This window comes from Abramis brama (genome assembly GCF_963993115.1).
Source record: "Abramis brama genome assembly, chromosome: 6".
In the NCBI taxonomy this organism is placed as follows: Eukaryota; Metazoa; Chordata; class Actinopteri; order Cypriniformes; family Leuciscidae; genus Abramis; species Abramis brama.
In genome coordinates, this window is record NC_139968.1 from 28,153,249 (window position 1) to 28,171,393 (window position 18,145).

At 36.8% G+C, this 18,145-nt stretch overlaps 1 protein-coding gene across 6 annotated transcripts; it reads left to right on the top strand.

Moving 5' to 3' along the window:
• Positions 1-261: 261 nt before the first annotated feature.
• On the top strand, positions 262-18,127 carry LOC311084576 (uncharacterized protein). 6 transcript variants are annotated; one of them, XM_084116714.1, is made up of 5 exons: positions 262-426; positions 582-641; positions 5,031-5,260; positions 11,099-11,266; positions 14,366-18,127. In XM_084116714.1, the coding sequence occupies exons 4-5, from the start codon at positions 11,212-11,214 to the stop codon at positions 15,646-15,648; spliced, it is 1,338 nt and encodes a 445-aa protein (XP_083972840.1). In that variant the 5' UTR covers positions 262-426; positions 582-641; positions 5,031-5,260; positions 11,099-11,211; the 3' UTR covers positions 15,649-18,127. The 6 variants fall into 6 exon arrangements, 5 of the variants coding, with proteins under 5 accessions (XP_083972840.1, XP_083972842.1, XP_083972841.1 ...); XM_084116715.1 differs by having other exon boundaries at positions 286-426; positions 585-641; XM_084116716.1 differs by lacking the exon at positions 5,031-5,260 and having other exon boundaries at positions 285-426.
• The last annotated feature ends 18 nt before the right edge of the window (positions 18,128-18,145 follow it).

Here is an 18,145-nt window from a genome sequence, read left to right on the forward strand (position 1 = left end):
ATAAGGGGGGAAAAGTTAGGACAATTCCAAGGGCCCCTGAAGACAGGGGCCCCAACAAACAAGTAAAAACTAATTTAAAAATTGTGTTATACACTATATAAACCATCATCGTTGAGTATATTTCAAATAATAATAAAATGAATGATGTCTTTTACTTATTTTGGCATACAAGTCAAATATCCCCATTGACCAAAAAGTAAACATTCATATTGACCACCCCCCTGTATCTGAATGAAATGGTTTGGTCCTGCCTTAGCCTGCGCGGTCTTTTGCAGACAGTCAGTCAGTCAGTCGATGCGCCAGAAACACAGAGACCACAATGCTGCATTGTTAAAAGAAAATCTGTTTTTCAAAAAAGGAATGAGAGAAAAGAGAGAGGGAAGATAAAAGGGTGTCAATCTGTAACCCAGTTTTTCCCCAAGAAAGGTGGGTAGCCTTTAGTCTGTGAGTTGTCCATGTGAAATAAGCTAGATAACGTTAGCTGCAGGCTAGTGTTAGCCTGCATTTCTTTAACATTTAATCAGTGCACTGAAACGTTTAGCAAGATATTCATATTAAATCATTGTCCATGCCCCTTTTAGCAGACTTAACAACAGACGAGTCTCCCCATAATTGCACCCCTCCCAGTCCCAGTGAAGAAGGTGAGTGAGCAACACTGTGTTGATGACTTTAGCATCATTCCAGGGAGTCTTGAGTGGGGTTCTCTGACTGTCTCTCTTGCTCTTTTTACCATTACAAAAAAGTAAATAAAATATTTATTAATGACAAATTATTTTCTCACATAATGACCATTATGAACTAAAAAAAAAAAAAAAACTCCTGTCTGTACTGGATGCAGTTAGAAACAGTTAAGAGTAGCTTACCTCAACCTGCATGTAAGTTACTGACAATTTTACAATAATCCAGTTTGATGCGTTCATTTAGACTCAATTTTGGCCGTTAAATGACATCTATAGATACAGACTTTATTCCCATCATTCCAAACCCCAAAACCTATTGATTTAGTGATCACTTGATCAGTTTTGTAGCACTATAATAACCCTGATGTGGAAATTCCGTTTTACACGTCAACTTTATTTTGTTGTTGGCATATATGTGCAATTTTGTAAAAAAATTGCTGTTTTCATTGTTTTGAGATTATGATGTTAATTTATTTTAATTAAAAAGTTAATATATATTTCGTTTTTTTTTTTTTTTTTTTTTTTTTTTTAAATCTGTCATTAATTTTACAATAAAAATACATTTGAAACTGTAAAGGACTGCCTTAATGACATTTTTATGGTGGCTTTTAGTAAATATTGTGCTAGTACTAGTATTGAACTACAAGAAGCAAGACAGTTGCAAGCTTTTGATTAGAGTTATGTTATGCTTTTGATGGGACAGTTAGGTCCTAGAGATGTGGTGACAACAGCTGCGCAGAGGGGGCCCAATTAGATTTTTTTTTGTCATGGGGCCCCTGTACTCTCTATTTGTACAAATTGCTGCACATTAATTCTGAATTTTAATGTGAAAGTTGAAAGGCATTTGTTCAAATAAAGTTCACGGATAATTGTGCGTGCATTTATTAATCATTATGATACGACAATAATATAATAATAATGATGTACAAAAAATCAGATGAGCCCAGAATATGAACGCAACGTTTAATTACACGTTAAGCATTTTCCTCCCATAGAAAACCATTATAAGAACACTTAATGTGGCTTAATGCAGATTAGAATGTGCCCTTATTATGTCGAAATAACGAGTTATTAGGGCTGGGTATTGGCAAGGGCCTCACGATACGATACATATCACGATACATGGGTCACGATACGATATATCACGATACGATACAATACAATACATATTGCAATATATTGCAATATTTTTTTTTCAATCAAAAATGTAATAAAAAAGAAAGAAATAGAGCTGAATATACAACTTTTTATGTACCACCTGGGGTATTCTGGTATGTGTATCACATTATATTGTTAACTCAGCAGACAAAAACTTAAATTCCAATTTATTCCCAAAGGTATTTGCATTGTGTCGAGTGTGTCTGCGTGCGCGAGCGACAGTGCGCGAGAGACGGAGTGTGTCTGCGCGCGAGAGAGACCGAGTGTGCCCCAGCATTAGTAGGCTAATTGGTACATAATATTATATATAAGAGGCATGGAAGTTCGATTAATGGACAGCAATAATAAGTACTACAAACGTCTTGTTTTGAACTATTGTTTATAATAATTTAATTGTTGTTTTTATTTATATTGTTGTCCATTAATCGAACGTCCATGCCTCTTATATAATATGTATATATTATTACTACATACATTCAATCTTATTTAATCCTCCATATGGAAGTTTATGTGCTCGAATTATTTATATTTATTAAACAATAGTTCAAAACAAGACGTTTGCACTGATTATTGTTGTCCATTAATCGAACTTCCATGCCTCTTATATAGTAATTATATTACTATGTATGTACCAGTCCAATACTAATGCTCGGACTCGGTCTCTCTCGCACGCAGACACCCTCGTATGGGAAGCCAAACAAACCAAAAGTGGGACGAGACAGCAGGGGTTTACAGAGCTCGCGCCGCGCTGACATGTCATCTGCGCGGTTCAATGGTCCGAGCCGCGCGGCCGATTCGTCAGCGCAGCGCGGACGTGTTTCCTAGCGACACCCAATGGGCAGCGCGGCGCGAACAATCCTCACCAGCGCTGCGCTGACCAATTTAACCAGCGCAGCGCAAACCATACATGCAAATAAATGTACAATAAAGAAACCCCTCCTTCCTTACAAAAAAATGGTTCTCTGCTTAAGTTTAGGAGTTTTTCCCTACACAAAGACAAAGAAGAAGAAAGACAAGATGAAATGCATACATTTCTTATGTTTATTATCTTTAATAGTGTTAGTAAAGAGTAGTGTTGTGCGTTGATACTTTGAAGAACTGCACATATAGAGGCTACGGAAATAGCTGTACAAAGCAGAAACTTCAATGACTTTCAATCAGGGGCGATTCTAGGATTTTTTCAACTGGGGGGCACAAGAGGGGCCACAATTAATACAGTGGGGCCAATCTTATGTTGTGTTTATATGTAAAACTGTTGAGATTTTTAATGGCATTTATTCAATGCTGTAAATAAGAACAGTCAAATTCAATTTGTATTAACTTTTCGCTGTTCAGAAGTGAAAAACTGTAATAAATACAAGAATCCAATCTGTGAATATAGCACAACTCACAAAAATAATAAAACTCAACATTAGGTTATATAAACTTTACACAAATCCTCACAACCTTAAATGCTTGGGCAAAAATAAATAAATAGAACAGCCTAATTTATACAAATGCATAAGTATGTTATTCATATAATAAATGCACAATTAATTAATATAACTTTAATAATTAAATACAACAATAATAACTTGTATCCACATCCTATTAAATTTGCATAGCAGCATTTGCATTGATGAATAGACAAAATCTAAATATGCCAGGGCTAATTAGCCTTGTGCATATGATTGTACTATATCCATACTTTCTGTTAGAGGTATTGTACAGCTCTTTCGGTAGCCTCTATACATAGGCCTATGTGCAGTTCTTCAAAGTATCGACGCACAACACTATAGGCCTACTCTTTACTAACACTATTAAAGATAATAAACATAAGAAATGTATGCATTTCATCTTGTCTTTCTTCTTCTTTGTCTTTGTGTAGGGAAAAACTCCTAAACTTCAGCAGAGAACCATTTTTTTGTAAGGAAGGAGGGGTTTCTTTATTGTACATTTATTTGCATGTATGGTTTGCGCTGCGCTGTTTAAATTGGTCAGCGCAGCGCTGGTGAGGATTGTTCGCGCCGCGCTGCCCATTGGGTGTCGCCAGGAAACACGTCCGCGCTGCGCTGACGAATCGGCCGCGCGGCTCGGGCCATTGAACCGCGCAGATGACATGTCAGCGCGGCGCGAGCTCTGTAAACCCCTGCTGTCTCGTCCCACTTTTGGTTTGTTTGGCTTCCCATACACTCGGTTTCTCTCGCGCGCGGATACACTCGGTTTCTCTCGCACGCAGACACACTCGGTTTCTCTCGCGCGCGGATACACTCGGTCTCTCTCGAGCTCTGTTGCTCGCTCGCGCAGTTCGCTTCGCTTTTGTCCAGTCCGGCGCCTCATACAACTGGACAGTTGAGTGACAGTTGACAACTGTCGTGAGTCAGCGACAACTACAGCAGAGGCGGAGGAGGTCGTTTGACGCACACAGAGGGATTTGATGAATTTTTTTTTTTTTTTTAAATATCGATACTAGAGGTTGAAATATCGATACACTATCGTGAAAAAAAATATCGCGATAGTTAGCTGTATCGATATTTTTGCACAGCCCTACGAGTTATGATGTCGAAATAACATATATTATGTCGAAATGACTTATTATGGTGAAATAACGACTTCTTATGTGGAAATAACAAGATATTATGTTGAAATAACGACTTAATATCTCGAAATAGCAAGATAAGTTTTCTTTTTTTTTTCTTCAAAATGTGGTTCAGGGCTTCAATAGAATACAGCCTGAATATAATTGCTTCCAGAAATTATTTTTGGGGGTGCTGAAGCACCTGCTCGCCCCTCCCTAGCGCCGCCTATATAGACAAGACCAGACAAACAAGTCCTCAGAATTAAACGCTAGAATAGACCCCTTTTCAGTTGGTAAACATGGTGGCGTTTTTTTGTGGGCGGAGCTTAGGTGGAGGCAAAATGATCCCTATGGCCTTTTCACTAACGTAATTTGCAAGTTTTGTTAGCTTGTTTTTTGACAATGACTGGAGAAAATCCGATTTTATCTTAATGTGCAAGGTCACTCACTGTCCAGGACCGCGATTGTTATTTGCAAAAGTTCATTTTAACGGACATCCCAGATTGGCTGACCCGGCATACACGCACATTCAATGGATGGACGATCTGTTGTTATGTGTCACTCTTAACAGCTACTGTAATGCCTAAACATTTCATTTCTTGGTTTCACCTCATTCATTTTGCTGATGTTTTCAGATCACCTGTGAATTGCTACTTAATGATGCAATGAGCGTTAAGCATTTGCTCCTCCAGCAATTCTCCCCCTAAAACAATTCACCAGTGAAGCTCCCTCCACAAGAATTTACCAATAAATGCTGGAAGATTTTCATCAGTCTTCACTCTTCAAGTGAAGTAGAACAGCGACAACATCAGGTGTGATCCAGAGTCCTGCAGAATGAAACCTGGAGATACTGAAGAACAAAGAGGTTGGTGTTTATTCTTGATTCTTTATTAATGATGCTGAAGAACATTAAAGGGGGGGGTGAAATGCTATTTCATGCATACTGAGTTTTTTACACTGTTCACTGAGTTGGATTCTCATACTAAACATGGACAAAGTTTCAAAAATTAAATTGTACGTTTGAAGGAGTATTTCTGTGCCAAAAATGCTCCTTCCGGTTTGTCACAAGTTTCGGAAAGTTTTTTTCGAGTATGGGCATGTGTGACGTCAGACAGGGCGGAATTTCCTTATATGGGTCCTAAGGGCACTTCTAACGGAAGAGCGCGGGCGCGCGCGCAATCGTAGACCAGAGCAAGAGAGCAGAAAGCAGTTCGCCCATCATAACAGCGCCAAAGCCCAGTTCGACGCCGGATTTGCAGATCATCTAATACTTAAGGATGCAGTCCCAATGATAAAGGTTCACGGTTGCGCGTTGGAACCGTGAGTAAAACTGCTTGTCTGCTTCAAATGTCTTTGTGTTGTTAGCTATCGGCGCGTAAGCACAGCCCACACGGCACGCCTCCAGCCGCTCATTTTTTTCCAGAAAGACTCGGAACTGCCTATCTTTCTTTTAATAAAACTAAAGACTTTTTGGAGATATGAAGGATGCAGTACTACTCTATAGGTACTCAAGATTAACATGAGTTTGACTGAAAATTAGTGTTTCACCCCCCCTTTAAGATTATAAAACTTAAAGCAGTCACACAAGCTGTAACATAATTATTAAGGTAGCCAACAACAATCAGGACAGGGAACAATCTGGATCTTTTTGTTTTCAATAAATGTTAAGTGAAAGGAGGTTTGAGAAATGTTCATATTGTCAACAGCAAGAGGTTAGACAAAGTTTTATCTGAGCTGTTTATTTTACATTTCTTTTTATAAGTTTTTTTTTTTCCTAGCATAAATTTATAGATACTGTTTAACTAATTTCTTTCTTAAATTATATAAGTTAATCATAGTTATAGGAGGTGCTTTCTTACAGTAATTTTGGTAACACTGAATTGCACATGAATGCAGTCAACGTTTTTTATTGATAATTTTCTTATCTTCCCACCGTACTTGTAGAAAGGGTCAAAATCCAGCCTGGTCTCAATGTTAATATGTAGAAATTAATAAGTCTAATTTAAAGGTACAAACATACTTTTTTTTGTACATTTGGATAGATGCGGAAACATTCAATATGGACATTTTGGCAAGATTTAAATGTAAACACTTGTTAGAAGGCAGCTGCATGACTCTGAGATGGTGAACAGGATTATACATGGCTGAACTAAACCAGTATTTAACTACAGTTAAGTTGACCTAGTGGATCTCTGTGCTGGTGTGAGTGAGTGGAGGCGGAGCTAATTAGCATATTTGTGGTTTTGTGCATACTAAATGAAGCAATGGAGTATAGTTACATTCAAGCTATTTTAATGCATGCAGATTTTTTTTTCCATAGGTTAAAACATTTAAATTCGTAATTTTGGTGACCAAAGATGAGTTTTAAGGGATACAATTATTTACTACAGGGGACTTTAAAAATATGTACAGTTATAAAGAAAACATAACAGCACCACAATAATTTATATATTGCAAAAATCAAACTGGGTTCCAAAAGTAGGCTAATCCAAATTATGTTGCAACGCAGTCCTTTCTAAGTTTTGTATGTGGCACCGAGCAGAATTTAAGCTATTAATCGTTGAAAATCTTATCCTGATTAACTCCGTGAAGGCGCACATTTCTCAAACATACATCAACCAAAACGCGAAATGGTCAATCTGTTACAAAGCAGGTGAGAGCCAATGAACGTTTCTGTAAACCCTAACACTCAAAATAATGAATTGGTTTGAGTAGGACAAACTTAAATTAAACTAATTAGTTCAGTCAAAATAACTTATATGAGTATTCAGCACTTTCTTTTTCTTTCAAGTTCACAAAACTGATATATTTTAAGTAAACTGAACTGTTTCATCGTTTTGAGTTTTATGAAATTATTTCTTTTAATTTAGACAAACTCAAGTGTAAAAAAACAATTTCACATTGAGGTTACATGAAATTTTTAAGTTAAATGTATGTATTAATGTACTCTAACATTTCACGCAAAGAACAAGCAAAATGTAGGAGTAAAAAATAAATATTTGCAAGTTCAGCTTACTTAAACTTTGAATATTTGAAACTTATATATAAGTTTCAAAGTTAAGAATATTTTGAGGCAGTTGATTGCCTTAAATGTATTGAGTTTTGCCAACTTATTCGGGTTTACAGTGCATCACTGCCGTAAAGTGTGTTGTAAAGCTTCTTGAGGCACCAAATTTTAATTCATAATGTAGGCTATACAGGATTTGATGTTTACTGAGAACATAAATAAATAATATAGAAATAAATATTACATGATAAATAATGTTTAAACATTTACAGAAATGTTATTTTAAGGTTTTAGAGTGTAGTCTTGTTTAACATTATGCAATCCTTAAAAGTGAAATTCATATTAAACTCCATTTAATAAATGCGACTGAAAACGTCATTGATATGAGAATTGAATACGATAGAATCAATATGTGCCAATGCCAAAAATGTTATATTCATAAATAAGAATTTGTACATCTGCTAATTTGTTCATGCAAATAATAATAAATTACGTTTTAGTGCTGTCAGTGTCAATACATCTCAATATTCTTTGTTTCAGTGTGTGTGAAAATGTAAGTTAATGTACATGTGGTAGAACCACATTTTATATAGAAATGCACACGCATACTCAGGAGATCTCTTTGTAGAATCATGTCTCTTCCAATGCTAATTCTAATTGTAAAATTGTGCAAAATTATGCACCCATTGTATTTTTTGTTTTGTGTTAAGTTTATGTTAGATGGAGTTTTTAATTTAATTTAATAGCTCTCACTACAAAAACATGGGATTTGTTCCCACTAACCAACGTTAAAAAAATGGTTTGGAGAATGGAGGGATGGATAAAAATGAATGTTTTTACTTTTCTATTAGACCTAAAGGAAGAGAACAAGGAGAGTGAAGAACTGAGTGAAGAGAAGGAACATCATGATGAGAAAAATGGAGAAACATTTTCGAGTTCCTCACGAACAGCAAGGAATTTTTTGACAAAAAAAACTTTCACCAGCCCTCATTGTGGGAAGAAAAAAAAGTTATGCAAAAAAAGTCGTAAACATCACAAGAAAGTTCACACTGGAAAGAAGCGGCACAAATGTGACCAGTGTGGGAATCGTTTCACACAAAAAGTAAGTCTTTTGAGACACAAGCAAATCCACACTGGAGAGAAAGTGCACACATGTGATCAATGTGGGAAGAGTTTCACACTCAAAGAAACCCTTATTAATCACATGAAAATCCACACCGGAGAGAAACCACACGTATGTGAGCATTGCGGGAAGAGATTCACACACAAACGTTCCCTTATTGAACACATAAAAATCCACACCGGAGAGAAGCCACACACATGTGATCAGTGTGGGAAGAGTTTCACGCAAAAAGGATCCCTTACTGAACACAAGAAAAGCCACACTGGAGAGAAGCCTTACACATGTGATCAGTGCGGGAAGAGTTTTGCACGAAAAGGAAACCTTAAGAAACACATGAGAATCCACACTGGAGAAAAGCTGTACGCATGTGATCAGTGCGAGAAGAGTTTTGCATATTCAGACAGTCTTAAATTACATCAACGTTGTCATTCAGGAGAAAGACCATATTATTGTGATCAGTGTGGAAAATTGTTAATTTCAGCATCAGCCCTGAAGAGCCACATGAAAGTTCATACAAAGGAGATGCCTCACATATGTTCTTTGTGTGGAAAAAGTTTTAGGCGGCTGGGTAATTTAAAATCACACCAGAAAATACACCGCGGTGTGAAGGATTATATGTGTGTATAGTGGGAAGACCTTTATTAGAAATGTTGAACTCAAACAGCACCAGAGAATTCGCACTGGAGAAAAACCTTACGAGTGTTCACACTGTGACAAGAGATTCATTTGGTCAGGTGAACTGAAAACACGTGAGGATCCGCACCAGAGAGAAGCCTTATGAATGTGATCAATGTGGGAAGAGTGTCACGCATAAAGGAAACCTAGGATTCATATGAAAACCCACACTGGAGAGAATCCGCACACATGTGATCACTGCAGGAACAGTTTCCCAGTATAATCAAGGCTGATCAGACACCTGAAAATCCACAGTGGTCAGTGTGGGATCAGTTTCACACGAAAAGGAGCCCTTAAATTAGAGTGGGCATGAGGACCTGCATACTCTAAAAAGAAAGCATAAATCAATTGCTGTAATTGCTGCAACTGAAAACACTGCAACTCATGCTGAATGTGTGTAACATGGGAAGCTAAAGCATAAAGAATTGACAACAATATACTGCTTGGTAAATTGTACATGCATTTTTACATAATTTTTTGCAGATGTAAGTTATACTATTACATTTATGTCTGATTAATCTCTAGGATGCATTTGGTTGAGGTAATTAACCTGCTAAGTGCTTGAGTTTTGCTCTTCAGCTTCATCTTGACATTATTGACTATGATTGTGTTATTTGAAACAATCGTATATTTTCTTTTCAAAAACATTGATGATGCATTATTAATAATTAGCAATTTTCATTTTCTCTAATATTTTTGTCAACAGAATGTTTTTATTAACAATGTTTAATCATTTTCATGAGTCATGGTGAAATCGTAAACATCTTTTTTACTGTAGTCATACAAAACCACAAAATGTTATTGCGGCTGGTTCTTCAAAGCTTGCTGTAAAGATAGTTGGCTATACACATCTGCATTGATGTGTGTTGTAGCGTGTCGTCTAATACTCTCACACGTTTATTTTATTTTTTTAGATTTTGGGAGGAGTAAAATTTACAAATGTGGTTTCAACAACCAGATGCATTTACATTTGTCTCGTTTTATTTGGAATGAGTCTCAGACCACTTCCTGATGTGATCAGATTTAAATCCGTCTTAAAAGTGTTTCAGAGGGCATTTACACCTGCTCTTTACACAATCAGATAGCTATCGATTCAAAGAAAATGCACAAAGTGATCAGGTGTTAACAGGCCCATTGACATAGGCCTACCATACACTGTTTTTTTTTTTTTTAATTGTCTCACACACAGACAGGAAGCAGAAAAACTGTATAAAGACGAGTTTGATTTGTATTTGCTCTGATGTATTGATGTTTTTATTCATCACAAATTGTAAGAAACAATAAAATTATAGAGCAGTTTTATACACTTTCAGCAGTTTTCTTGACTCAAAGTAATGTTTCTAACTCAAACACTAAAGTGAGATCTGTGCTGATGGTCCTCTAGCTTGTTTCAGGAGTGCCACTGTTAACAGTTTCTGTTTTCAAGTCATTCATTATGCTGATGTGTTTAATCATCTGCATAATGTCACTGTAAACCGCCACTTTAAGCTTGTTTCATAGGTTTCAACAGATGAAACAAACTACACCATTACCATTTTTGAAATCTACATGATATAAATCTCTTAACAGCATTTTTTTTCATTATAGTTTGTGATAAACTGTTTCATGCAAAACTGAATTTGTTTATGCTTCTGTTTAATTATTTTATATTATTCTGTTTTATTACATAATTTTTATAATTGAAAATTAAATATTTATCTAATTTGAAGACTTGGTTCTTCTATTTCTTTTATCTGTTCATATGACACATAAAAGTATAAAAAAGTTTAATTAAATCGACCAACAAACAAAATAAAAATATATAGAATGAATTTACTATCAATCCATCTATGAAAATATAAACAAAAAAATGAAATGCAGTTTTAAAAATATTAGCAGATCTGCTGTTCCTACCACAGAACTCGAAGCTCCTCCCACAGCAATTCAGCAGTGAAGCTCCTCCCACATGCAGTTCGCCTATAAATGCTGGAATGTTCCCATCAAGTGAAGAAGACAGTTGAACACTGAGAACATGAGTGATCCAGAGCCCTGCACAATGAAAGATGAAGATACTAAAGAACAAAGAGGTGGGTGTTTATTCTTGATCCATCATTAATGATTAAGGGGATAGTTCATCCAAAAATGAAAATTAGTCCATGATTTACTCACCCTGAAGCCATCCTAGGTGTACAAGACATTCCTCTTTCAGACGAATACAATCAGTGTTATATTTTAAAAAAAAATGTCCTGGCTCTTCCAGCGTGATAAACTGAACTGGGTAAAATCTAGAGCCTGAAACTGAAAAATTCAGTGCAATCTTTTGTAAAAAAATTATAAGTGAAAATTTTTTTCTAAATATTATCTGAGCTATTTTATTTACATTTATTTTACATCTGGTTCAGAATTTTTGCAACTGTGTTACTAAAGTTTTGAATGTGTAAATTAAGCAAAACCTAATTTAACTGGTGAATGTTTTTCCATTGTTTCAATTTACAAGTTGTAAGTAACCAGAAGTTATTTTTCTGAAATTTTGGTAACAGCTTTGATAAATGCATTATAAAAACCTACAGTTTGTGTAAAAGCTTTTTTGTTAAAACTAATATATCTGAGAGGTTGTGTTGGAAACATGGGATTTGTGCCTATACATGAATATCAGATGATGTCACCAACGTCTCCTCACTGACGTCACTCACTTCTAAAACTTGTCTGCCGCCATCTTGAGTACCTGACTCGGCAAGATCGATACATCAGTCGCAAAGGAATTAGCTAGCTATGCTTTCACAACACGGTAACATAAATATAACATAAATGTAACATAACATTAATCTGTAACGTTCGTTATTTTGAATAGAAATCATCACTCATAAAGCATTCATTCACGTCTTCTCCGTTTATTTGTGTTCAAATACATGCAATATACAGTATCCGCCAGGGCTATTAGTCCAGTGGTTCAACGTGACCATTATCCTGCCTCTTATTCTGCATGGCGTGATTTTTTTTCCCCCAAACCACTTCATCGGAAATCCCACCCTGCAACCGATTTCATTGGTTTAGGTTACAGTGACGGGTAGGTTTAGGGATCAGTGTTTGGTGTAGGCAATCAGTACAGTGATTGACATGACCAATGAAAACTTTAGAATCAGCTGCAGGGCGGGATTTCTGCTGAAGTGGTTTGGAAAAAAAAAAATCACGCTTCTGTTCTGGGGTGCGTTTCCCGAAAGCATCGTTGGCCAACTATTGTCGCAAGTTCATCGCAATGTCCATTGAACTCCTGCCTGACGCGGTCCTGCATGACTTCCTCATTCTGACATCCGTGATAACAAAGCTAAAGTAACATCTCTTCACCTCAAACAAGAAGCTAATAAATGCACGGTTTGAAGTATATGTGATTTGTGTGTGATTTTCGTGCGATTGGGGTATTTTCATATGAATAAAGAATGTTTACAGTATGCTTGCTAGGTAAGGATAGCCAATAGCTTCATATAAAATGTTAAATATAACATATTTCAAAATATTTTTTTGACTTGAAACCATTTTAAACCGCGACCGGAATATGATACAAATACTCGATGGTGTTTTAAAGTGAGTTTAAAGTAAAAGTGTAATATTAATCAATTAAATTGTGTCATGTAGCTTTATGCTACCTGTTGTGCTAATGCACCTGCTGCAGGAGCTATTCTATTCCATACAATATTTTTTTTTAAATAATTCAAATAATGTTTCAAGAATAGTTATTTTTTTGTTTGTTTTCTAACAAGACTTGAGATAATAGGTTTGTCAGTACCATAGACAGTATTCGGTAGGTACTCAAGATGGCGGCAATCAACTGGAAAAAGAGCAGATGACGTAAGAGGTCACGTGACTGATATTCATGTATAATTTATTTTTTAAAATAAGAACTTGAAAATCAATGTGCCCAATTCAGGGAAAGTTCCAATGACATATAATTGATTTCATTTTGATATTCCAAATTCATCGTACCATTGTATTGTAGTTGTGTTCTGGTGTTATGTTAGTCTTCACTTCCTCATTATTTTTTTTCAGATATTGTTGAAGATTTTATTATTCAGATAATGAGTAATTTAGCTATATATTTGTACACTATTATTTCCTCTGTGAGTGACTGTGGTCTGACTTTTGGGGGCTTAAAGGAGAACTCCGGTCAATTTTAACATTGAGCTCATTTTTTTGTACATTTGGAGTGCTGTCAATACAGAGAACAACAACAAAAATCGGTGTTGCCTACACCGTGTTATCCTCTTTTTAAAATTTGCACCCTATTGACTTCAATGGGGCAAGTTTTAAACCTGCTTTTAGCCTCTTAACATCCTTGATGTGTCAATACAAGTGCACAGGTCATGTGAGTGATTCCTTCGGAGTGAACGCGGGTTAATCTGACTGCAGTAGATGTGAAAGATATGAATAAAAATTATGTTTATTCAGCCAGCGCACATACCTGTAATTACATCCTGTTTTCGGTCAAAGTCCATAGTAATCGATTGTCGAGTTCACGCGCATTGGTTTAGTACCTATGATCATGCGCGTGAACTCGACAATCGATTACTATGGACTTTGACCGAAAACAGGATGTAAATACAGGTATGTGCGCTGGCTGAAATAACATCATATTTATTAATATCTTTCACATCTACTACACTCAGATTCACCCGTGTTCACTCCGAAGGAATCACTCACATGACCTGTGCACTTGTAATGACACATCAAGGATGTTAAGAGGCTAAAAGCAGGTTTAAAACTTGCCCCATTGAAGTCAATAGGGTGCAAATTTTAAAAAGAGGATAACACTGTGTAGGCAACACCGATTTTTGTCGTTGTTCTCTGTATTGACAGCACTCCAAATGTACAAAAAAATTAGCTCAATGTTAAAATTGACTGGAGTTCTCCTTTAAAGGAAGGCTGATGCAACAGAGAATGCTATTTCAGTAAAGTCAAGTTTGACATGGTACAAACTATTTCTCAAAATAATCTATAGAATGTATTACCATATTTGGTACAAGAAAGTGTGTATTATGTTAGCTGGACACTTTTTCTGGAGGCGTCGTTCTGCAGAAAAGCACTTGGCTTTGTTTGATTAATAAACTCAAAGATCTCTGAAGTCATTTCCCTGAAAAGAAAGAACTAAACCACAACAATATACATGTCAAACTTTTTTATTATTATTTCAGACTTAATGGAACAGAACAAGGAGACTGAAACACTGAACAAAGGAGAGGAGAAACAACATCATGTCAAAACTGGAGAAAAATCTTTGAGTAGAGCCAAAAATTCTTGCCTACATTGTGGAAAGAGATTCCCAAACAACAAAAGTCTTCAAATTCACATGACGATCCACACTGGAGAGAAGCCGTACACATGTGATCAGTGTGGGGAGAGTTTCACACGAAAAGGAAACCTTAATAAACACACGAAGATCCACACTGGAGAGAAGCCGTACACATGTGATCAGTGTGGGAAGAGTTTCTCATACAAACATCAACTTAATGATCACATTAAAATCCACACTGGAGAGAAGCCACACACATGTGATCAGTGTGAAAAGAGTTTCTCATACAAACATCAACTTAATGATCACATTAAAATCCACACTGGACAGAGGCCACACACATGTGATCAGTGTGGGAAGAGTTACACACGAAAAGAGCACCTTAATGATCACATTAAAATCCACACTGGAGAGAAGCCACACACATGTGATCAGTGCGGGAAGAGTTTCTCATACAAACATCACCTTAATGATCACATGAAAATCCACACTGGAGAGAAGCCACACACATGTGATCAGTGTGGGAAGAGTTTCACACAAAAAGGACACCTTAAGGAACACATGAAAAGCCACACTAGAGAGAGGCTGCACACATGTGATCAGTGTGGGACGAGTTACATATACAAAAGAAACCTTGAGTATCACATGAGAATCCACACTGGAGAGAAGCCATACACATGTGATCAGTGTGGGAAGAGTTTCACGCATGCCATCAATTTTAAATCACATCTGTTTTCTCACTCTGGAGAAAGACCATTTTACTGTGATCAGTGCGGAAAAACATATTTTTCATCATTTTCCCTGAAGAACCACTTGAAACTTCACACAGAGGAGAAGCCTCACGTATGTTCTGTTTGTGGAAAGAGTTTTAGTCAGCCGAGAAATTTAAAAGCACACCAGAAAATACACAGTGGTGTGAAGAATCATGTGTGCTTTGATTGTGGGAAGACTTTTATTACAGATCATGCAGTGAAACGGCACCAGATAATTCACACTGGAGAAAAACCTTACAAGTGTTCACACTGTGACAAGAGATTCCGTTCTTCAAGAAATCGGAAAGAACACGAGATGATCCACACTGGAGAGAAACCACACACGTGTGATCAGTGTGGGAAAGGTTTCACACGAAAAGTACGCCTTAATATTCACAGGAAAAAACATAATAGAGACAAGTCACACATGTAAGAACTCACATTGTCATTCTGGACAAAGACAGTGCTTTTTTTGCATTATCCCAGAAGAACCACATAAAAGTTCATGTAAGAATTGAGAAATTAGGAAATGCTTGAAGTGCGACCAGACCCTGAGAGAACAAAAGGACCTCTCTGGAAATTAGCATTTAAACTCACCATTTGTGAGACAAAGTCTCACTTCCGAACACATCTCTCCCCCTCTTCCTCACTCCCCCTCTCACATGCTGAAACCACATGTAAATCACCCAAGAAAATGTATAGTTGTGAATGATTACCACAAAGTATCTTTCATGTTTGGTATCAGTTTGGTATCATTTTGTTATCAGTTTTTAAGAGTTTATGGATAACTGACTTACAAAGGAAGGTGGTCTCTCAAGCAAATGGTCACACAACCCCAAAAGGTGTCAATCATGTTTCCATGTGAAAGGTTTGTCTATATAATGAAATGCAGCAGGAAGTTTGGGGCCCTTTTCTGTATTTCAGATTGGCCCGTGAGGCTGAGAGTGAGAGCTGTATGTTGTATGTTGGCTTTGCATCTTCTCTCTATTCCAGAGTATTTGATATTGTTTTCTATCAATTATCTTTAAATTGATTATGAAATTGGCATTATACATATACCTGACATAATAAATTGTTACATTTGATTATTCTAACTGACTTTTACATTATTTTCATTGAAGAGTTAAACGGAATAGTCAAACATCCTTTTCATTTATGGAGTCAGATGAAATAACGAAAGAATACATATTCAAATGTATTGCATTTAATCAAAAAATACTTTGCCTCGAGAAAAGGACAGTAACACGTTTAGACCTTCCGCACTGGTCGGATGCCTCCATTGGGCAGATTTAGCGCGAGCTTACATTCATATAAAGGAGGAGCCTCACATGTTTTTTTAATGGTTGTTTGTGGAATACAAATTCAAGATTGTGTTTAAGATCCACTGATTCTATGGCCTGACATGACATGACATGATAAACTAAGGTGAATCACATTGGATCGCACTGATACAGTATGAAGGTGAACATGATGGTGTCAGTTACTGATTCAATTGAACAGAAATTCCAGTGAGGGAGTTCTGACGGTCTCTGATCTTCTTACTGAGAGTCAGGCTATGTGTGAATGTTTACATGTTACCAGGTGCCATGCCATTCAACCAATCAAAGAAAAGATTCATGCTGCAATGCATGCTGGGAGTTTTGATCTACAGGGTGGGCCATTTATATGGATACACCGTTATAACATGGGAATGGTTGGTGATATTAAAGTCCTGTTTGTGGCACATTAGTATATGTGAGGGGGCAAACTCCTCAAGATGGGTGGTGACCATGGTCGCCATTTAGAAGTCGGCCATCTTGGATACAACTTTTGTTTTTTCAATAGGAAGAGGGCCATGTGACACATCAAACTTATTGGTAATGTCACAAGAAAAACAATGGTGTGCTTGGTTTCAACGTAACTTTATTCATTCATGAGTTATTTACAAGTGTCTGACCACTTATAAAATGTGTTCAATGTGCTGCCCATTGTGTTGGATTGTCAATGCAACCCTGTTCTCCCACTCTTCACACACTGAATGGCCCCCAAGGTCTCCCGATCTGACCCCCTTAGACTTTTATCTTTGGGGTCATCTGAAGGCAATTGTCTATGGTGTGAAGATACGAGATGTGCAGCACGGATACTGGATGCCTGTGCTGGCATTTCTCCTGCGATGTTGCTATCAGTGTGTGAATACTGGATTTTTGGCCATTGTTATTTTTTACATTTTTATTTTTACATTTTTATGTTTATTTAGAATATTTATTTTTTTACCACAACAGATCTTGTATCAGTTTAGTAACTTTAGATTTGAGGAAAACGGGGCAGGTCTTGAAAAAAATCTACTTCACTATAAGTTACAACATTAGCTTTCTACTCATTTTAGAGAATTCTGTTACAAACTCACCCATGTCCAGGTCATGTGTTATTGCTTTTTCATGAGCTAAAAACACAAGGTGTTGTGTTTTATTAGGCTACGGAGTGTGTGGTAACTCTTGAGTACAGGTCATCATGAAGATGACTTGTAATCAAGTTCACTAAAAGTTCTAATAAAGCTCATTGGCTGTTACTGTCGTTATATTGCTTCATAATTCAGCACGTTCGTTTAAGGTAGCGAAGAGAATGAGCTAAGTCTTGGAGAAAAAAGAAGGGGTTGGGAAGAAAACATAAAATAACATATCTGGAGCTGAATTGGCCCTTTGCAGGGAGTTTGATTGACAGGCGATTTGACCAATCATAATCCGCCATCTGCGTCCGACAAAGCAGTCAGGAGAGTAGATTAACGTTGGAGGTTTTGAACTTGAATAACGGCGTGTACTGACGTCTTTCCGCGGGTAAAACAACATTCCTTATCTCTCTATGGCTCTGGGTGGGCCAAGCTTCTGATTTGACCCCCAGTACAGTAGGTGGCGGTAATAGCCTACTCGGCCATGAAACAGAAAGAAGAAGAA

What these genes read in the sequence shown, in the direction of transcription:
- LOC311084576 (XM_084116714.1), top strand. Translation starts at nt 11,212, where the DNA reads ATGAGTGATCCAGAGCCCTGCACAATGAAAGATGAAGATACTAAAGAA. An exon ending in AGATACTAAAGAACAAAGAG is followed by an intron (nt 11,267 to 14,365) that starts GTGGGTGTTTAT and finishes TTATTATTTCAG; the next exon opens with ACTTAATGGAACAGAACAAG.